At 33.4% G+C, this 23,661-nt stretch overlaps 1 protein-coding gene and 1 long non-coding RNA gene across 51 annotated transcripts in view; one reads left to right on the top strand and one right to left on the bottom strand.

The window, feature by feature from the left end:
* LOC145261263 (uncharacterized) overlaps positions 1-2,471 on the bottom strand; it is a 72,999-nt gene extending 70,528 nt beyond the window's left edge. The window contains exon 1 of the long non-coding RNA XR_013864436.1: positions 2,263-2,471. This is a non-coding gene — a long non-coding RNA (uncharacterized LOC145261263). The remainder of the gene's footprint in view (positions 1-2,262) is intronic.
* The window catches only part of LOC145261258 (uncharacterized), a 652,396-nt gene that overhangs the window by 386,940 nt on the left and 241,795 nt on the right, over positions 1-23,661 (top strand). For all 50 annotated transcript variants that reach the window (XM_080119659.1, XM_080119671.1, XM_080119664.1 and 47 more), the window contains exons 7-8: positions 12,715-12,939; positions 19,816-19,891. In XM_080119659.1, the coding sequence (XP_079975785.1) occupies positions 12,715-12,939; positions 19,816-19,891 (301 nt within the window). The remainder of the gene's footprint in view (positions 1-12,714; positions 12,940-19,815; positions 19,892-23,661) is intronic.

Here is a 23,661-nt window from a genome sequence, read left to right as displayed (position 1 = left end):
ACGCAATAACTCTGTCAATTTTTAGTCTACATACTCTAAATTTGATATACATGATACTGAGATTTGGAAAAATCGATGTAATCGGGTTTCGGCCAGAAATTTGGCTGTTAAGGGGTCAAAGTTCAACGATTTGACCTTTGAGAACTCTACCAAACTCCTCCAACAATTTTGGGTGTAAACACTTGACAGTTTGCATATAAGTTCCTTTGACATGGATCTAACTTAATAACTTGATTTGAGCCCAAAACAATAAATATTAAGGTGTCATAATAGGGGTCAAAGTTTAAAAAAATTACCGTTTTTTGGGGGGGTTTTTTCTCAGCATACACCTCCAAACACTTTTTATTTATACCGCTAAAAAATTATAACACACCTTACATTTGAAAGTGATAAAAACCGTTCATGGAATCTGACAAGGCATCGTGGCCCATTGGTAAAATGTTAGGCTGATGATGGTATGGTTGTGAGTTCGATCCTTGTTGATGGTTGATGATGTGTTCATGGATATGTTTCGTGCACGTAAAAATACTTTTAAAATATTTAAATAAAATTATATCATTTTAATAATTATATATACTAGCAGTTCAGCTATGCTTTGCTCGTGCACTATGTACTGTTCATAACTTTATGTGCATATCTATATATATCTATAAAAGTGAACGTGTCTGTCTGTCTGTCTGTCTGTGTACATTTCCCTACGCAATAACTCTGTCAATTTTTAGTCTATAGACTCAAAATTTGAAATACCGGGTACTGAGATTTGGGAAAATCGATGTGACGGGTGTCAGCCAGAAATTTGGCTGTTAAGGGGTCAAATTTCAACGATTTGACCTTTAAGAACTCTACCAAACTCCTCCGACAATTTTGGGTCTAGACACTTGAAATTTTAGATATAGGTTCCTTGAACATGGATCTAACTTAATAAAGTGATTTGAGCCCGAAACAATAAATTTTAAGGGGTCATAATAGGGGTCAAAGTTTTAAAAAATTAACCATTTTTTTTTGTTTTTTTGCTTTTTTTGCACAGCATACACCTCCAAACACCCGAGCAACGCCGGGCACCCCTGCTAGTGTGTATATATATTAAAAAGTTTGATTTATGTCTAGGTAACCTACATCTAAAATTTCAAGTTTGGACTCCGAATTGGTGGTGGAGTTTGATAGAGTCTGCAAAGATCAACTCTTTCAACTTTGATCTCTCACCAGCCAAATTTTCGCCCAAAAACTGATTAAAAAGCTGGCTGCATGTCTGAATACAATGTAAGATTTCAGATGTTTGCTGAATAGTTTGCTAGAGACCGAAAAGGTCAAATGTTTTGAACTTTGACAGGCAAATTTTTTGATAGGCAAATTTTCGGCCAAAAACCGATTAAAAAGCTTTCCTATGTTTGAATTCACTTTATGTAAAATTTCAAATGTTTAGACAAAAAATTAGCTGAGAGGTCAAATTCTTTTAACTTTGACCCCAATTTTGACCCCTTAAAATTTATTGTTTTGGGTTTAAATCAAATTAAAAAGTTTGATACATGTCTAAGGAACCTATATCTAAAATTCCAAGTGTTTAGACACAAAATTGGCGGAGGTATTGACAGCCAGATATCTGCCCGAAAACCGATTAAAAAAATTTTCCCAAATCTCAATACCCATTATGTCAAATCTCGAGTCTATAGACCGAAAATTTACAGAGTAATTTGATAGGGAAATGTACACACACACACACACACACACGCACACCCACACACACACACACAATTTCACTTTTATAGATATATAGATTGTGGAGGTTTCTTTATATCCTTTGTATAGCAGCTGTGTCCAAACAGCTGTGTCCAAACGGAATTTTTGATTAATTTCGGGAGAAAGGTACCTCCCCTTTTCAAAAGGGGAGGTCCCTTTCTCCCGATATATATATATATATATATATATATATATATATATATATATATATATATATTTGCTCTATTTCTCGATATTGAGCACTACTAATAGTGCTAACATGACTGCGCACAACACAAACACACCCATATGGTGATGATAAGAAGCTGTTACAACAAAAGTAATAATAATAATAATAATGTGTGTGTGTGTGTGTGTGTGTGTGTGTGTGTGTGTGTGTGTGTGTGTGTGTGTGTGTGTGTGTTTATAATTATACATATTGGTTCATTTTACTAGTGTTTGTTCTCTGACCCGCCCAGGCACCGGTCACCCTCTCCAACCAACAATAGCGCCACTATTAATACTACAAATCTAACTGGTACTTACCCAAACTCCCAAACAACGGAGCATTACTTTAATTCGGCCAGGCGGTTTCGACGTAGTTTTCAAACAAATATTAATAAATGACTCTGCAACAACAACAACAACAACAACAATAGCAACAACGTTGACTACTACGACAACATCTATTATTATTATCATTTGCCTTATGAATGTCGGCATTTCCATCGCCACCACAGGGGGTCATGCTTGGACCAAACCTCGTGCAAACTGGTATATCAGGAGGTAGATATAAACAAAAAACTTATCACTATCTCTCTCTCTCTCTCACTTTATTTATATATATATATATATATATATATATATATATATATATATATATATATATATATATGTGTGTGTGTGTGTGTGTGTGTGTGTGTGTGTGTGTGTGTGTGTGTGCGGATATACTTAAGCAGCATTCTTTCTTTTAAGCACATTTCATTGAATAACACATATAATTTATTTCTACTCATTCTTATTTGGATCCTTTCCAACCTTCTAATTAATTTTCTTGTTTCCTGCAAGCACTGGCTGATGTAGTTATCATACTCACTGTATTCCAAGAATATATATATATATATATATATATATATATATATATATATATATATATATATATATATATATATATATATAAAAAATATACATGGCGATTAAGCTACACTGAATATTCGGCGTTTCATCCACTCTAGGACTCCTCAGGCTTATGCGCATAAGTCTGAGGAGTCCTAGAGTGGATGAAACGCGGAATATTCAGTGTAGCTCAATCGCCATATATATTTTATAAATTACTAACTAGCTCTACCTACGTATTGAGTACTTTTGGAGTAAATACTTAAAGTTTACGCATAAATCTATACTTTCGTATATTAATTTTATGTGAGTAAATTAAGTAGTTATATATATATATATATATATATATATATATATATATATATATATATATATAATGATTGTATCGCTGTAATTTCCTCGATGTAAATCCAGTGAAACTCGGGTGTTTATGAAAAAGTTCTCATTAATAACAGAGCCTAATTACAGTATGATTATTTACAATGTTTTACAATGTTTGGATGAGGTGTTTCGAATCTTGGAGGTAAATATCTTATGTACTAAAATTTTTTAAATAACTTTTTTTTAATTGTTTCCCTTTTTAAATCTTGCATCTATATCACACTTTCCCTCCCCCGCTCAACCCATTTTCTATATTGTTTGTTTTATTTTTTCTTTCATTTTCTTTATTATAACTTGTTCAAATGGAAAAATATACAAAGGAAAACCATATTTAAAATTTAGTTTCACAAAAAAAAAAAAATCAACAGACATGTGTATGCACATATGTAGCCAATATTGTTTGTATAAATAAATATTCTATATATATGTTTGTGTGTGTGTGTGTGTGCGCGCGCGTGTGTCATTATATACAACATTTTATGAAGATACATAAAAAAAATTGTACTGTTGACATCGACTGACAGCACACAAAGTAGTCGAGAAGGGTCAAGGGGGATGGAAAAATCGGGGAGAGATAGCACTAAACAGACCTCCACTGGATGAGTTTGAAGAGGGCTGAGACCTACGGGAAGTTTATTGCTACCCAATATATATATTATATATAGCTTATTGCTACCCAATATATATATATATATAAAAGTGAAAGTGTCTGTCTGTGAGTGTGTCTGTCTGTCCGCCTGTGTACATATCCCTATGCATTTAGTCATTCTGTCAATTTTCAGTCTACAGACTTGAAATTTGATATACAGGGTACTGAGATTTGGAAAAATCTATGTGATCGGTTTTTGGCCAGAAATTTGGCTGTTAAGGGGTCAAAGTTCAAGGATTTGACATTTGAGAACTCTACCAAACTCCTCCGACAATTTTGGGTAAAAACACTTGACAGTTTGCATATAAGTTCCTTTTACATGGATCTAACTTAATAACTTTATTTGAGCCCAAAACAATAAATGTTAAAGGGTCATAATAGGGGTCAAATTTAAAAAAAAATTGACCGCTTTTTTCTTTTTTTTTTTGTTGCTCAGAATACACCTCCAAACACCCGAGCAACGCAGGGCTGAAATGCTAGTATATATATATATATATATATATATATATATATATATATATATATATATATATATATATATGGGATGATTGACCAGAATCAAGTAAAATTAGCACTTTTGGGGATATTGGAATCGGAACAATTTTTTATTATTCTCTGATTTAAAAAACGATTCTTTTCTATGTGTTTTTACTTGTTTAAAATTTAATTTTCCAATTTTAGTAGTAATAATAAAATGATAACGATTTATTGATTTATATATATATATATATATATATATATATATATATATATATATATATATATATATATATAATGATGGACTCTTCTGCCGATGATCTATTTCTAATGGCGAATGCGTTGTGTAGAACTAACCACACCTTTTGGTATTACTGCTAACCTTTGTCGATGCAGATGACTGCCACAGGACAGAGTATACAGTAGACCGCAGGTTTTTACATCAGAGTTTCCTTCTTCTAGATGCATGTCTTAACAGAGACTAGGGGGGTATCCCTCCCAGTGAATTAATGCGCCTCGAGATATCAATCTGGAAATTTCTACAACTCGGCATGGTAAATACAGCGCCTAACCTTCCCAAATGGTCACCCATCTGGTACTGGTCAGGCTCTAACGTTGCTTAACTTTGGTGATATATATATATATATATATATATATATATATATTTATATATATATATATATATATATATATATATATTAAGTAATGTGATTCATAATATCATTTAACTATCGAGCTTATTATATATCTAAATTACAACGAGCACTTTCTATTTCCTGTATTTTAATTAAACTAGTAATTTCACTGTTACATTAAAATACACTTAGCTCTTTAGACTATTGCTCTAATCTCCTTTATATATATATATATATATATATATATATATATATATATATATATATATATATATATATATATTTTTACACACATCTTATCTTTCTTTCAATAATATTATTTGAACTCGTTCACTTTTTCCTTGTGAATTTGTAAATTATTCCACAGATATCTGCCTTTTGGATTACTTTGGACCATCTTCCAATTACGCGATTCTTTTGGATTTTACTTGTGGACATGGAAATTTAACTAACTTTTTTGGATTTTACCCTTCACAAGATTACTGGGGAAGAACTTGAATGCCTACTAGACACTATCCTCGAGTGTCTAAGGTCTCTCTGTACAGGGGTTTGTCAGAACAATCTGGCATGAGGATACTTTTCCATAGAAGTAAATCCTGACCAAATATTCAAAATCACATAGTATTCGCAGCCCAAATAAGATCTCCTCACTACGGCTACCCCACAGCTTTTCCGAGGAATGGTGCACCTTCTCCAAGTGATATTACCTCAAGTAATAGCACGAAGCTGGATACTCCACCAGACTAGATAAATTCTTGTCCTGGAATCCAGTAAGACCATGAGACCAACATGAAAGATATACTACAACGTATAAAAATGGTTAATTGAGGAGAGTAAAATTATGTTCTCAATTTCTTTACTAATTCAATGCTTGAGAGATAAAGAACTTTAATGAAACATTCGAATATCTATGTATCTCATATAGATTTCAAGTGTTAGCCACAGGTAATGGGTCACTTGATTTCTGAGAACTTCAACTGAAATGAAATAAAACAAAAAAGTGAAATCACCTTTTTCTTCACCCTATTCCCTCTGCTTCACTTTTTGTTATCAAGTAAGATCTATGACGTACCTGTAGTTTCATTAAATACTTTTGCAAGCAAAATCCGATCATGCATTTTGCTAATTCCTACACTCTGATGAGAAGGAAAGTATTTCTTCGACACTCCGCAGATTAAGGACTATCCACTTATTTTGTGCTTCCTTTTTAAAATTAAATATGTTTTTTTAACTCTTTTTCAAAGTGTTTTTAACATGTTTTATTAACTACTTGTTCTGAGATATATATATATATATATATATATATATATATATATATATATATATATATATATATATATATATTAGCAGGCGTAGAACATGGCAGAGAACAAAACATCTTATACTCATGCTTACAAACTTTACTTTAAATAGGATTAAAAAAAATCTTGTGACCTCTGCAGTGAAGGGGTGACATTTCGTTGGGCCATTCCAAAAGTAAAACCTATTTTTTTAACTCAAAAAGTTGAAGAGCTACGAATACGTGAGTGGTATCATTAAAATGAGTGACATTTTGTGCTTCAGAATTCATCTTTGTGCCTATTTTACAAGCACTTCATTGACAAATGCTCTGATGGACTCAGAGCACTAATACTCCCTCCACGACAATACTTTTGACAAGCCCGTCAAGCAACAAAATCTCACCCCTACACTGTAGAAATCCCCAGATGCCGTAAAGCCTTCTACTCTATTAGCCTTTTCCATAGAACTTCTGCTTCACTGACTGTACTGACATGCAGAAATTCAAGTGTAACGTAAGCAAACATCTCGCTGCCCAACTCCCTAAATAGTATCCCTGCAAATCTGGTCCCAAATAGTAGCCCCTCACGACTAAGTGACTTTTTACCGTGTTTGAGGTGAAATGACAATAAAAAATTTTTCTACATAGTCACCACCATTTTCAGTGCACTTTTGCCAGGAATTCAATGAGGCGTCTCTACTTCTGACGCAACAGGAGTTGCTTTCTTTGAGTCTCGCACCATCAATATCTGCAACAGAGTGATGAAACTTTCAAAGGTCATATATATGCATTTCAGTCTTCATAACAATACAATTTGTAATCCCTCCTGATTTATTTCGACAAAATAAAAAAAAAATAGGAGGAATTACTTTTGGAACGCCTTTCATGCACACATTTATAAACGGGTGGAAAATCAGGTTTTATGTCATTTTATATACGCGCTAGGTCACTCGTGACCCACTGGGTCGGTATTTATTACATCTATCTATAATGCTTATAAATTCTGTGGATCTTGTTATTTTGCTTATTTGCTGAGTTGCTTGTTTGTATCCGTACAAAGTGGATGACGTCACGACATCCCTATTACCACCTCTCCCATTTCTTTGCACTTTATTTACGTCATTTGTCCTTCCTCCCACCACCTAAAACATTTATGTACAGATGAAAAGTGTGCACGGTGACAAGCAACCTAACAGCATCATTAGAGTTACTATAACTATTCTAGACCTCCACGGTTTTCGTCTAGTAGACGACCCGTGACCCATCAGGATTAAACTTCATAAAAGATCTCTTCCCCCCTCACTTTCTCTCATTGGATGGATGACGTCATTATTTTGTGACATCATCCACTGTGCACGGTTATAACTCATTCTCTGTTTTAATTGATGACATCATTGTTTACAGCCCTGATCCACTCTGCACAGTTATCCTTGACCTACTTGATTTACTTGCATACTCCAGAGAGCTTCGCCATATGCTTGAAAACAAAATTCAAAAAGTTTTCATGGTCTTGAGTCAGTTAATATACTATTGTACTATATTTTAGTATGCAATCCACTTTAGTCAGAGACACCTCCTCAACACTCAGTCCAACTCTGTTTCTATAGAACTGAAGTATTGTCCTGTTCAGTTTCCAAATCAAATTTGTCCCACAGATCCGAATCTCCTATATATCAATTTTCAAATTTTCAAGTTTGTAAACCAAAAATTCACAGAGTAGTTTGGTAGAGATTGTTTTATACACATGCAGACAAGGTCGCTTTTATATATCTATGAATTCTGATGATGCTAGTTGGATTTTTCCTCTCTTTGAGGATTTTCCTCTAGTTGAAACAATTTGTAAACTCATTCTGGACTCACAGTAATAAATTTCCTATATATATATATATATATATATATATATATATATATATATATATATATATATATATATATATATATATATGAAAATAGCAGTGATGAATATATCTAAAAAAAGATTTAAACATTTAAATAATTATTTTTATATAATTAAGAGTTTAAATAATTCAAACAGTTGGAATGCAAAAGGCGATGAACACCATTTCCCAAAATTGCAAATCATTCAATGTAAAAAGAGTCGTATTTTCAAAACTTTACAACACTACACAATCTCATATCACTAAACAAATAATTTTCTGTGGTAATCTAAAATACAAAAGTGCCAACTGGTGCACCAGAATCTAGGAAACAAACGAAGAAAAAGTATATTTTCTGCTTGATATTTCAACTTTGTAAGAAATGGTAATGGCGCAACCATATGAGTTCCTGTGGATACTGTCACGGGGCCATATCTGATTATGCGACACAAAATACGTACAGCATAATCACGTTGACACACTAGTTCTCTTTGTATCATAGAAGTTAATCAATTTTGAGCTGGGTCAGTCTCAGATGGGTGACCAATTTGAGAATTCCAGGCGCTGGATGTCGAGGATGTTGACACCTCCTTGCAAGAGTTGCAAAAACCTAATATCATCTTCCCTAAAGAGGATATACATACGACTAAATTTCATACTCCCATGGAATTTCCTCCTTTGGAGGAAGCCAGTAAAACCTGCGTAGGGTTAGTGCTATTTCTATTTCTTTTTCTTTTTTTTTTTCTTTTTTAGATCGTACACAAACATAGGACCGAAATGAACGGAAAATATAACCATGCAACACAAACAAACGACAATCGCATTCGCATTAATTGCTCATTGCTGCAACTCACACGATTTTTTACAACAATGCCTTTAAACGCTGATAGTCAGATTGCAAAATTTCCCCAGTGTTGCATCCACTGCATGCCGCAACCATTTGATTAGTGCTGACATCTGGCGGCAAAATTGCTAACAACGGGACATAAACCACTTTATACGTGTTCAAAGATCATTGTTTGCATTTTTATTGATTCTTTGTTCCATTAGAAGACAGGTCTGAACAACTAAACGAGACCAACAATAATTGTAACTCCATTATTCATATCCATTAATGAATATATATATATATATATATATATATATATATATATATATATATATATATATATATATATATACGTTTTATTTTTTATTACCGTTTTTTTTTCTGTTTCAGCTACACGACCATTTTTTGGCCATTATGTAGCTTCCTCAGACTTTACAGAAATGTTCGTTTATGGTGGAATGAAGGAATGAATGATGTCAGGGGAGGAGTGCGAGAAAAGTGGAAAGAGATAGGTGGGAGGCGGGGTGCTTGGTCGGTCGGTAATGCTTTAGTTTTGGAGTTCAAGAACATTAGTTGGTTGTGGGGGGGTCTGGGAAGTTCCTCTCTGGTGTGACTAAGGACATAGGGAAATATGGAGGGGGAGGGAGATATTTAGGGGTAAGGAGAGGGGTTACTTTAAATTTCGGGTTCTAAGGTTTAGGTTGCTGGCGTCTCGTTAGTGAGATGATTTCTTGGTAAGTATGTCTTGGCCTGTTGGGTGTTCGCATAGGCTGGGAGGCGGGGGGGGCTACGATTCGGTTTATCTATTTGATTTTGATTTTTTGATTTTTTATTATTTTTTATATTTATTTATTTGTTGTTAAGTGCTTTGATAAGGTTAGCCTTGGGCCGCTCGTTAGTTGTTAGGTGAAAGTTTGTTTTCTTTTCAGTAAAACTTGCACTTTTTATTTTTAAAGAAATTTGGCAGTAAACGTTTCTTTTTGAAAACGGAATTTTTATTATAAAAGAACAGATGCATGCTTTATATGAACACCGTAAATAGTTAGGTGAAAGTAGAGAAAAGTTTGATTTTTTTTAAAGGGAATATACAAATTATTTTTTTTTCAACGGATGTTAAGAAAATAAGCAGGAAAAAATACTTCCATCATTAATTATGCAAAAACATAAATAAAATGTTGATTTAGTGTTTCAACATTTGAACAACGCTAGGTTGAATCCAGTGATTGCCGGTCGAACCCTAACCATAATTGGAATCGGAGGAGGCGGGGTCAAATTCTGCATGAGTACCATTCTTTTTAATTTCGTCTTTTGTTCAATTTTTTGAGTGGGCTATCAGCGATTGCAAACTAACAAATTTAACCAAAATGCAAAAAAGTCAACAATTAAATAAGTTTAATAAGTGCTCAGCTCCTAATACAAATCCTAGTAAATAAATCCTCCTATTGGAAACACTCAGGGGAAGGACGAAATCAAATTGTTGCTAGTATGTTTGGGAGAGGTCTATTTTTTTTTCAGTATTTTAAGCAGATTTGACACTCAGCTACTAGATTTTTATGAGTCGCTCGGTTTCTAATATAATGTAAATAGATCTAGATGTTTATAAATTGCGATAGAACTTGTTGAGTATGCGCTGTTTTATGGTTGTTGTAAAAATGGAAACTTAAAATTTCGCTCCGTTTTAATCTCTTTTTTAATTGTGCCCCTCCCAAACGAATATAATCAAAAGAGTAACATTCAAACATTGTACTTTATATATATAAAACACAAAATATTTTTTTAAAAATATATAAAACATAAAATATTTTTAAAAAAATGTATAAAACACAAAATATTTAAATATATATATATATATATATATAAAACACAAAATATTAAAAAAATATATATATATTTAAAACACAAAATATCTAAAAATATATATATATAAAACATAAAATATTAAAAAAAAAGAAAAAAAGTTAATAACGAAAGGGAAATAATTCCATTTTTAAACGAAAAAAGTCAGTTTGGTATATCTTTTTGTTATTTTTTTACATAAGTCCAACTTACCGTTCACACTGGAAATGTCGACATTTATAAGTTGTTGGGTACGTTTACAACGAATAAACACTCCAATCTACCCATGTTAAGAACGACTTTCGGAATAGACACGCCTAACCTTGTCAGCATACCCGAAAACCTAGAAAAGTTGACATGTCGAATGTGAATGATGAGTTGGACGTAATGTAAAAATGTACCGAATTTAAAAGGGAACGAAATTAAAATTTCCGTTCCATTTTTACAACAACCGTAAAGCGTAATTTAGGTGACTGAAATAGGAATATAATTGAATCTTTAATTTCCTGAATAGTATGCGAGAAATTCATTTTTCTTCAAGTTATATCGAATTCGTTAATACGGACTTTAGGGGCTTTTTTTTTTTTTTGTAATGTTCCTGTAAAAAACATTTTTGTTATTGTTCCAAATTACGATGCTTTATTTATATAGAAATACAGCAAAAATAAATTCTTGCATTTTTTATTTACTACTGAAAACCATAACTTTAGTAAAAGTATTTTTTGTTTAAACAAAATAATGCATTTTCACTAAGATTTGAATAAAAATAATTCGTTCATTATATTCCACGATCATTATTTGATAAATACTGAAAATTTAATTAAAATTGTTAATTTCCTGATTTTTGGTGAATTTTTAAGTAAAGGGAGGGGTCAAAATGTTTATACATTTTGAGCGTCGGCATTCATTTTGTCTGTACCTACGATTTTTCGATGAATATTTTGGTGAAACTCTATAAATGGTCCATAAAAATCTGAAAAAAATCTTTATAATGTACGTTCTTGTTACTGCATGAAAATGTCATATTCCAAAACTCACGTAAATCGATCAAGTAGTTTTTTTTTTTTTATTTAAGAAAATCAAATATTATGAGACATTTTATCGAAGAAAAACTTCCCATCATCTTGTTTTTGAATGATACACTGCTAGCGACACCTATTGGTAATGTTGGGAATATAAGAGCAGAAAGGGGCAGACAATCGACTTTCCACACTATAGAAAAAAACTTGGAAAATTAAGACATTTATAAGTTTTTGATGATATCGAAAAGGAAAATAACGTTTAAAATTCCAATTTCCAAGATATGAAGAATTTTACGTAAATTGAGCACCCACACGTTGACGCTCCTCCAACAAAAATTCGGCAAATGTGTATTTCAGCGGCGTAAATTCAAGTTTTACACTAGTGGTGGCTATAAAGTGGGTGATCATTATACGTTAAATTATTATAGAAAAGTGATATCCCACTTTCTTTAAACTAACATTTCTTCATTGATCTTCGTCTTCAAAATACTAAGAAAAACTGTCAATAGGAAATGAATTCCACTAGTCTGCGGTTCTTGGTAAGAAGCTACTGGAATATGAAGCTTTATTACAATTAGGTATTAAAGCAGCGAATTGAGGGAGACCACTAGATCAACTGAACTGGAACAAAAGAAGCAGGGAAAAGATTAGACAATTCTGCCATAATATTTATAGAGAAGACTGAAAGGGTGTGTGTGTGTGTATGTGTGTGTGTGTGTGTGTGTGTGTGTGTGTGTGTGTGTGTGTGTGTGTGTGTGTGTGTGTGTGTGAGAATAGAGAAGAAGAAAGGGCGAAGTCAATCAAATTACAGATGCGTTTTTGCACGTTACCAAAAACTTTCAAATGTGATAGAGATTCACCAACTAATATTTATGATTTTCTATTTTTTGTTTCCAGGAATTGGTCTCTGTTGTTCGGCCCAGTTTGCTAGCAGATAATTCCAGTTCTCCGATATCCCTAAGTCCAAGTCCAATCGGCCACAGCACCATCTATACGACAGCTGTCTCCACAAAACAGATATTAACGGCCCAGGGAGGTTTCGTACAAACGACATCAACTACAACAACGAGGACAATGACTTCCTACGATGAAATCGAAGATGAAAATGAGTTACAGGAAATGGTGAGCGAAATACATTTCAAATAATAAAATTCAATTGTTTATTTTAAACTGCATTTTCTTTTGTTTGGTTTAGCATTTTAATATCGATCTATGTTAATGTTGAGAAAGAAAGCAATCTTAATAGTACGGCAAGTCTTAATACTGAAATAGAAAATGTTTGAAGGACTTCAAGGAATCTATCTAATCTGTAAGTTGCTGTCTTATTTTCTGATATGCCAAAGTTATTGCAATTATCTATATATATCTCTCTCTTTCTTTCTTTCTCTCTCTGTCTCTGTCTCTGTCTCTGTCTGTCTGTCTGTCTGTCTGTCTGTCTGTCTGTCTCTCTCTCTCTCTCTCTCTCTCTCTCTCTCTCTCTGTCACTCTCTCTCTCTCTCTAATCATACAAAAAGATTAAAATTGCTTGGAGCAATATTAATTAAAAAATACAGCCCAACATTAACAAAATAGCTTTTAACATCTGTACTAAGATATTAAATATATTCAACAATTAATATATGTATATATTCGTAACTAACTAACTAATATATATATATATATATATATATATATATAATGACTTATAGTGAACAATATCAATATACTCTTCTTCATCCTTTCCTCCCTAACAGACGAATTAAATAAAAATCAACCAATAAATAAAACCAAAATAAATTACATATAAAAAGCCAACAGAAAAAAAAACCTCTTAAACAACAACAAAATTGCTCCTGACGACGATCAATGATCGAAAGTGATTGAGGAAAATGGCTGGTAAAAATGAAGTAAAAACCATTGAATTCCAACAAGATAGTGCTTAATAAAAAGAGCAGGATATTATTTTATTCAATTTAAGTAAACAAAATTACCATAAGTCGCGTAAATACCAGTCTTACTAGAGATTAAAGGATTGGCCTTGAGTTTTATTGTCAGCTGATGATGTAGCGACCTATAGTAATTTTGTTTACTTAAATTGAAAAAATAATATATATATATATATATATATATATATATATATATATATATATATATATATATATATATATAAAGTAACCTTGTCTGTCTGTGTGTAGAATGGTCCAGCCACACTTATGGTCTTTGGTATGGTTTCAAATGAGAGCCACATCATGCCACCTCACATCTTCGAAGTCGACTTGAAAGTACACACCAAACTGTACCTGGATGTGCCGAAGAGTCTGGTGAATCCCTGGTACAATCAGGTAACCACTGGCAGAACCTGGGTGTGGTAGCAGGACTCAGCGCTAGCCCACAAGTTCAAAGAGACCCAGGCTTCAGGAGTGCTATGATTTTGTACCCTTCTCTCACTGGCCTCCTTCTCCTCCGACCTGAACCCACTCGACTACTTCGTTTGGTCATACGTCAAGAACATCACCAACATAACCTCCCACAACACCGAGCATTCGCCGAGCTTCCGCCGGACCCATATCAAAGTGGTGATTGATGCTGAAGGCGGCTACATTGAATATATGTTAACTCTGCTACATAATCAAGTTATCTGAATTGATTTTTTCAATGAAAGTTTTAAAATAAAGCTGTAGTGTTGTTTTCTTTAGGGCGACACTTTTTATTTTTATTATGTATATATGTATGTCCAAATTATATATGTATGTCCAAATTATATATGTATGTCCAAATTATATATGTATGTCCAACTTCGATATTACTTTTGCTTCTTTATCGGTTACCTAAACTGGGCCAGGTACTGTGGCGTAACAGATAAAAGTGTTAAGTGATGATCAGTTTTTGTGGTTCAATCCTCAGTATAGGCAATACTAAAAATACAATTATGAATTTATTAAAATTTTTACTCGATAATGGCTGATGGAATGAGAGCAAGCCTCCATAGATTAAGTAAAGGGTTCTAGTCGAAATTCGGTACAGATTCCCGAGTTCAACAGAAAAATTCAAAAGTTTAACAAGATGCACCTGATTACTTGTGGAGATTTGGTATCTGTCTGAAGAGAAGAACTCTACTATTACTACTATTTATGGACTATTATACTACTAATAATATTTATGGACTATTGTGCTGCTACTATTAATGGAATAGTGTACTACTACTAAGCATGGACTATATACTACTACTACTACTACTACTATTTATGGACTATTGTACTACTTCTATTTATGGACTATTTTACTACTAATATTTAAAGACTAATATACTACTACTATTTTCAGACTATGGTACTACTACTATTTATGAACTATTGTACTGCTATTACAAACAGATACAAAACTATACTATTACTATCGTTGCATGTTCAATTCAGTGGGAGCATAATGTAGTATCTGTTTTGTTGTCATGCGATCATCTTTACAGGTGTTACCTCCTTCTTGTAAGAGGGCTATGACAAAAGAATATTCTTTTCATTGTTTTGACTCTCGAGTATATATCCGACACAGTTAGACACAGTGGATTAATTGAGAACCGCATCACTTTATCTAAAAACATATAAGATATATACTCGAGAGTCAAAATAATGAAAACAATATGCTCTTGTCATAGCACTAATAATAATATATACGAAATTAAAATATCATATTTAAGCGTATTTCACGACTGGGCCAAGCCGGATGCCCCCCCCCCCTGCTAATCATTTCTATGCATATTTTTTTTATTACATTTTCACCCCAAACAAGGCACATTGTCACTTTGGTGTAGGGGGCTACTATCAGGGGCAATAACTACTGGGGTACTATGTAGGGATTTGGGCAGCAAGATGTTGGTTCATGTTACACTTGAACTTCTGTACGTCAGTACAGTTGGGGAAGCAGGGACCAGGAATGGAATTCCAAAGTCTAGCAGTTCTGGGGAAGAAACTACTGGAGTAGAAAGATCTTTTACATCTTGGGATTTCTATTGTGTGGGGGTGGGATTTAGCAGCCTGTCGGGTTTACGTCGTGGGGGCATAAATGCTTGCAGTTTGTCAGAGCATCACCATTAAAATACTTGTAGAACAGTCAGAGAGATGCAACATTTCGTCGATGGGACAGAGGCTGAAGCTTAGATGCCAGTTCAGGGCCTATCAGATTGGCGACTTTCTTTTGATCCTTGTCAAGGAGCGAGAGACTAGTAGCAGATGCACCAGCCCAAATATGACAGCAATACTCCATAAATGGCGAATGGTGGCCTTATAGAGGTACAGGATACTTTCGGGTGTTAGTAGTTTTCTAGCACGGTAGAGAGAACCCGCCTTCCTTGCAGCGGCCCTGGCAATGCCTTCAATGTAATTGTTCCAACTCATGTTTCCTGTGAACGTTAGGCCAAGGAGTTTGAAAGATGGACTCTCAGATAAAGAGTCGTTGGCCATTGCTATAGGTGGTAGAGAAGGTTTCTTATAATTATTGAAGAAAACAAGTTTAGTCTTGGCAGCATTGAATGTGACGATCCATTTTTGTCCCCATTCCACTACAGATTGGAGTTCATCCTCTAGTGTTTTTGCCATTTCTTTTGATATGTTTTCATTTGTTTTCCTGCCGTGCCTGTTATAGAGTGTGGTGTCATCAGCATATATACCCATCTCAGAGGCAATTTTGTCGGGGAGGTCATTTATGAATATCAATAACAGTAGAGGTCCAAGGATAGACCCCTGGGGTACTCCCGCATTTATATCATATTGTTTAGATGTACGACCGTCGAGGACAACCTGGATTTTTCTCTTATCTAAGAAGGATTTAATTATGTTAAGTATTCTACCAGTGATACCATATGATCTAATCTTCCTGAGGAGACCCTCATGCCATACCCTGTCAAAAGCCTTAGATATATCTAGAGCTACCGCTCTGCCCTCCCCCGCTTTGTCCAGTGAATGGTATATACGTTCAGAGATTACAGTTAGGATGTCTGCTGTGGAACGGGCTTGTCTAAATCCATATTGTTTGTCAGTCAGAAGGTGATGGACTAAAGCATGGTTAATTAAGGTCTCAAATATTTTGGCAAAAAGGGGGAGGAGGCTAATGAGGCGATAATTTAATGGGTCAGTTCTTTTGCCAGAATTCTTCAATACTGATACCACAGAAGCAGTTTTCTGACAGCCCAGAAAGCAAGATTCATTAAGGCATTTGTTTGGAGAGAACTGGAGCTACTTCGGCTGACCACTTTTTTAATAGCACAGCTGGGATGAGATCGGGTCCACATGCTTTTGAAGTGTCAAGATTTTTTTTTTTGATAGCATGCACCTGAGCAGGGGTGATTTTCAGATCGTCTAGCATGGCGTCTGTCCGCATAGGAAATTCAGGTAGTGGGTACTGGGTGGTTGGAAGGGTCCAGTGTGGAGTTTGAGGCAAACCGACTGGCAAGCATGTTAGCCTTCTCGGTTGCTGAGCAAACAACCTCGTGATTTTTGGTTAGTGGGAGAATTGTTGATTGCCCATTATGTAGCAATCACCATAACAAACTATTTTCTTTTGTGGATTAATGCTCCCTTGCTGCCTGATGCGGCCACACACTGACTAATTAGCTACCAGGGCGCATTAATTTTTTATGTCCCTTAAGGGACTATTTACCCCTGTCAGGAATGATCTAGCAGGCAGCAGAGGAGCTCAGACCAAAGAACACAGACCTCTTTCCTCTCACTCTTTATCCACTGAATCCCCCCAGGCTGCGACTACTTCACTGAAAACCTCCACTGGACAACCTGGGACATTTAAAGGTTCTGCCTCTGCGACATGAGAACATTCAAGAACTACCGATTCCTTTTCTTTCTTTCACCTTTTCTGACACATTTTCGTTGTTTTGTTGTTTACTTATTCTGTGCTTTTGTGTTTATTAATTTTTTTATTAGGGTTTCATGCACTCATGCATAAAAATTACCTGAACATATTGCATGTTCCTAGGTCGAATAAATAAAAATACTCTGCATTAATTTTTAACAAACGTTTTTGACAAGTCACGCGCATGGCCGACGGGAGACCCTGACCGTTGCATGCCCGCTAGAGGCTATTCCACCTTTTATCTTTTCTGAAGAGTTAAGAGCATTTGAAACAAAAGTTACGGAATTTAGTTTGGATATATAAATCACAAATGCCGTCTAACACTACATCAAAACTTTTTACTCGGTTTCTGCTTTTTTTTTTTAATGGAAATCGCTCCAAACAAGGCATGAAGCCACTTGGTGTAAGGCGCTAAAAAAACAGTACTTCAAGGTCAAAAACTTGCCAATGATAAGTGTTACATGGAATAGATTCTGACTCAGAAAACAGCAATTCTTCCCTCTTTGTCAGAAATATAGCTGGTGGAATGTGAGGACTAAAGGACAAAATAAAGGAAGCGGGAGTTATGCAGCTGCCGAAAGTAAACCCAAGATCTACTTTCTGCTCTCGTTAAAATTCGAAAATATAAATGTACAAATTAATCTTCAACATTTCTGAATTTTTTAGATGAGGATTGATTAATCGTATCATTTGAATTATTCGGACTACTGTTCTCATCTTGAGTATTATTTTCACAAAGTTTCCGCTGATATAACCTCCGGTCTTCATCAGGTGTATCTTGTCAAACTCAAGAATTTTTCTGTTGAACTCACGGATCTTTCTCTCAACCTTGGGAATCTTTCTGTCAAACTCAAAAATCTTCACAGAATTTTGAACAGAATCCTTCATTTAATCCACAGGGGTAGCATCTTCTTGTTCTGTCAACCATGATTGGGTAGAAGTCCTAACCAATTCGCTATTGTATTCTGAGCGTCACCCGCACTAAGGGTTAAACCTTCAACTTCCAGAAGAGTGTAAATTTGCAACTAAATTTTAACAAGTACTATGATACAAATTTTTAAAAACTAGCACCTTATATCAAGTGGCTCCATGCCTTGTCACGAGCGATTTCCATGAAAAATGAATTGAATCACATTATATTTTTCTTGATAAAAACATGCACAAACTTTGCACAGAAAATGTTTCTAAAGAGAAACAATTCTATACCCATACAGATTTATTTTCCCATTTTTATGTAAAACATTGACAAAAAAAGTAAATTTTCTTTTTTAAATTGGAAAAGCTATTCTGGTCCGATAATATATGATAATAAATTTCTTAAGCAAATTAAATTGAATTATATTTTTCTTGCTAATAACATGTACGAACGTTACACAAAAAATTGACAAAACAAAATCAAATATTGATTTCATAGAACAAAAACTATCAATGGACCAAATAAAAAAAACTTAGCGACTTTATTTAATTATATAGAGTTAAAAAAATATTTTTTCGTTTAACACTTATAATGCATTTACGTATAGATAAAATTGAAATATTTGCACAGCTAAGATCTGTAAATATACTACAATCTTCATTTAACCAAAAAGTCAAGGAGTCTAGTACCTATTTACTTGTCTCTTCATAATGGTGGAGTTAAGGTCGCTTTTTAATATGAGGAAAATTCAGACGCCCCCCCGCTTCTAAAAGGGACATATCGGGTTATGACAAAAATAAAAATTGTGTCGGGATTTTTCCTTCACCAGGGCAGAAAAAAAGAAGCATATCATCTGAACAGGTACTGCATTTTGTTCTTAGTTAAAACTAAAAAAATTCTTGAACTTATGTATTTGTTTCATTACGAGGGCTGTTAGACACAATTTCGCTTTGAATGTGGAAAAAATCCCGCTCCCCAAAAAGGGCACACTGGGTTGGAACAAAAATAAAATTTATCTCGGAATTTCTCTTATACTAAATGAAGACAGGACAGATGAAACGTAGCACCTGAACAGATTAGATACGTTTTTAGGTCGGTTTTGAATGTGTAGAAATCAAGCTTCCCAAAAAGGGGCATCCTAATTTCTTTTGTTATATTGTTAATCCAACGTATAAGCGTTAATGAAAAACAAAAAAAACAAAAATTTGAAAAAAATAAATTTGTTATTTTCCATTTTCTTCCAGATGAGCAAAGTGGAAAACTTTGAGGAAAGGAAAAAGATCCGAGCTCGCATCCGAGAAATTAGAGATAAAAAAATGAGTAAGAATCCGTTTTTTTTTCTTTTTTAATTACTTTTATTTTAAGCCTAACTAAATATTGTTGCATATTACTTTGCAGCCTTTATACTTTTGAAGTCAAGCATGTCATACATTTCCGAATGCATAAACGGGCACCTGTGCATTGTGTCATGAAACAACATTTTTGTTTTCTAATTTGAAGATCTCAGAACAGGGGAATATAATTAAATTTTAGAATGGGAGAACAATTCTGGTAGACCAATAAGAAAATATCGACAACAACATAACCAAAACTTAAATTATCTGACCATTTATTAAATTAAAACAAAATTAAGAAAATTCTAATAGCACAAAATAAATGTTTTTTCACAAAAAATAAATTTTCATAACAAAGTTTTTTTTTTTAATTTAATGAAAGATTTAATTATTTGAAAATGTATGACTTTTTACAATTTATAGTTTTGAGCACTTATAATTCAAATGTCTGTGACTTTTTTTCTGTTCTAGGAAAACAAATTTTTTTTATAAAATTTAAATTTTTATAACAAAGTCAAAATACTTAAATTTTCACCACGAATTAAATTAAAAAAAAAGACATTGAATTATCTCCCCCTGTCGTGAAATTATGTTCTTCTGTCTTGAGATCTCCAAAATGAAAGCAAAACAGTTGTCCCATGAGAGTAATACGCAAGTGCATCTTTATGCATGCGGAGACGATTCAATGTAAACGGGACGTTAAATGTGCTGTTAGTAATAGAAAACTGCATTGTAGATTAAAACAGCTGACATAGTTATGACAATATAATACATTGTAATTCGATGGCAAAAATGGTAATTAGATTGAGAGGATCTAATAATAAAGATTATATAATGAAAGTACAAAGTTTAGTATAATGAATGCATGAAGATTAGTATGGTGAAAGTATGAAGATTAGTATGGTAAAGCATGAAGATTAGTATGGTGAAAGTATGAAGATTAGTATGGTGAAAGTATGAAGATTAGTATGGTAAAAGTATGAAGATTAGTATGGTAAAAGTATGAAGATTAGTATGGTGAAAGTATGAAGATTAGTATGGTGAAAGTATGAAGATTAGTATGGTAAAAGTATGAAGATTAGCATGGTGAAAGTATGAAGATTAGTATTGTTAAAGTATGGAGATTAGCATGGTGAAAGTATGAAGATTAGTATCGTTAAAGTATGGAGATTAGCATGGTGAAAGTATGAAGATAAGTATGGTGAAAGTATGAAGATTAGTATGGTGAAAGTATGAAGATTAGTAGGGTGAAAGTATGAAGATTAGTATGGTGAAAGTATGAAGATTAGTAGTGTGAAAGTATGAAGATTAGTATGGTAAAAGTATGGAGATTAGCATGGTGAAAGTATGAAGATTAGTATGGTGAAAGTATGAAGATTAGTATGGTGAAAGTATGAAGATTAGTAGGGTGAAAGTATGAAGATTAGTAGGTGAAAGTATGAAGATTAGTATGGTGAAAGTATGAAGATTAGTAGGGTGAAAGTATGAAGATTAGTATGGTAAAAGTATGAAGATTAGCATGGTGAAAGTATGAAGATTAGTATGGTGAAAGTATGAAGATTAGTAGGGTGAAAGTATTAAGATTAGTATGGTGAAAGTATGAAGATTAGTATGGTGAAAGTATGAAGATGAGTATGGTAAAAGTATGGGGATTAGCATAGTGAAAGTATGAAGATTAGTATGGTAAAAGTATGGAGATTAGCATGGTGAAAGTATGAAGATTAGTATTGTTAAAGTATGGAGATTAGCATGGTGAAAGTATGAAGATAAGTATTGTTAAAGTATGAAGATTAGTAGGGTGAAAGTATGAAGATGAGTATGGTAAAAGTATGGAGATTAGCATAGTGAAAGTATGAAGATTAGTATGGTAAAAGTATGGAGATTAGCATGGTGAAAGTATGAAGATTAGTATTGTTAAAGTATGAAGATTAGTAGGGTGAAAGTATGAAGATGAGTATGGTAAAAGTATGGAGATTAGCATAGTGAAAGTATGAAGATTAGTATGGTAAAAGTATGGAGATTAGCATGGTGAAAGTATGAAGATTAGTATTGTTAAAGTATGGAGATTAGCATGGTGAAAGTATGAAGATTAGTATGGTGAAAGTATGAAGATTAGTATGATGAAAGTATGAAGATTAGTATGGTGAAAGTATGAAGATTAGTAGGGTGAAAGTATGAAGATAAGTATGGTGAAAGTATGAAGATTAGTAGGGTGAAAGTATGAAGATTAGTATGGTAAAAGTATGAAGATTAGCATGGTGAAAGTATGAAGATTAGTATGGTGAAAGTATGAAGATTAGTAGGGTGAAAGTATGAAGATTAGTATGGTGAAAGTATGAAGATTAGTAGGGTGAAAGTATGAAGATTAGTATGGTAAAAGTATGAAGATAAGTATGGTGAAAGTATGGAGATTAGTATGGTGAAAGTATGAAGATTAGTATGGTGAAAGTATGAAGATTAGTATGGTGAAAGTATGAAGATTAGTATGGTGAAAGTATAAAGATTAGTAGGGTGAAAGTATGAAGATTAGTATGGTGAAAGTATGAAGATTAGCATGGTGAAAGTATGAAGATTAGTAGGGTGAAAGTATGAAGATTAGTATGGTGAAAGTATGAAGATTAGTATGGTGAAAGTATGAAGATTAACATGGTAAAAGTATGAAGATTAGCATGGTAAAAGTATGGAGATTAGCATGGTGAAAGTATGAAAATTAGTAGGGTGAAAGTATGAAGATTAGTAGGGTGAAAGTATGAAGATTAGTATGGTAAAAGTATGGAGATTAGCATGGTGAAAGTATGAAGATTAGTAGGGTGAAAGTATGAATATTAGTATGGTAAAAGTATGAAGATTAGTATGGTGAAAGTATGAAGATTAACATGGTAAAAGTATGAAGATTAGCATGGTAAAAGTATGGAGATTAGCATGGTGAAAGTATGAAGATTAGTAGGGTGAAAGTATGAAGATTAGTAGGGTGAAAGTATGGAGATTAGTATGGTAAAAGTATGGAGATTAGCATGGTGAAAGGATGAAGATTAGTAGTGTAAAAGTATGGAAGTTAACATGGTTAAATAGTGTCGAACACGTAAGTCTTTCGGCTTTAAAACAAGTTTAACAAGCACCAAACTACTTTTAGACTGTAACATAATATTGAAATAAAGATCTACTATTTGATAGAATTTGATAGAATTGTCAGTTTGTTGTTGATCATATAACACACACACACACGCATATATATATATATATATATATATATATATATATATATATATATATATATATATATATATATATATATATATATATATATATATATATACACTGTATCGGACTTTTTTAATCTTATATTTCACCAACATCTGAAGAAAGACATGCCAAGCTTTACCGCCACGATGGCATGTAAAAAGAAGAAAAAAAAATGCATTTTTCTGATGAAGATTTTATAATTCAAAATATCGAAATTAATTTTTGATAAATAAATATTTTTATTTATTGAATGAGATCCTGCACCTGTTTTACCGCTTAATTTCTTCGAATCTGTTTTTATTTCAGGACTCCTTACTGACGTTAAGTCCAGATTACGTGTTTTACTGTACAGACTATGAATCGGTATTTTACAACTGTTTTTACTGATCTGATTCTTTTAAAAGTTTTTGTTCAACCCAAGCGCGGCATATGCCCACTGAAAGCGCAAGGGGGTACTGTTATAGCAATCAGATTTATTTGTGCCAACCTGGGTGATGAATTGGGGGGCAGGAT

Source organism: Euprymna scolopes, chromosome 37 (genome assembly GCF_053919585.1).
Source record: "Euprymna scolopes isolate OS-2025 chromosome 37, ASM5391958v1, whole genome shotgun sequence".
In the NCBI taxonomy this organism is placed as follows: Eukaryota; Metazoa; Mollusca; class Cephalopoda; order Sepiida; family Sepiolidae; genus Euprymna; species Euprymna scolopes.
This window is presented reverse-complemented; position numbering and strand designations above follow the sequence as displayed.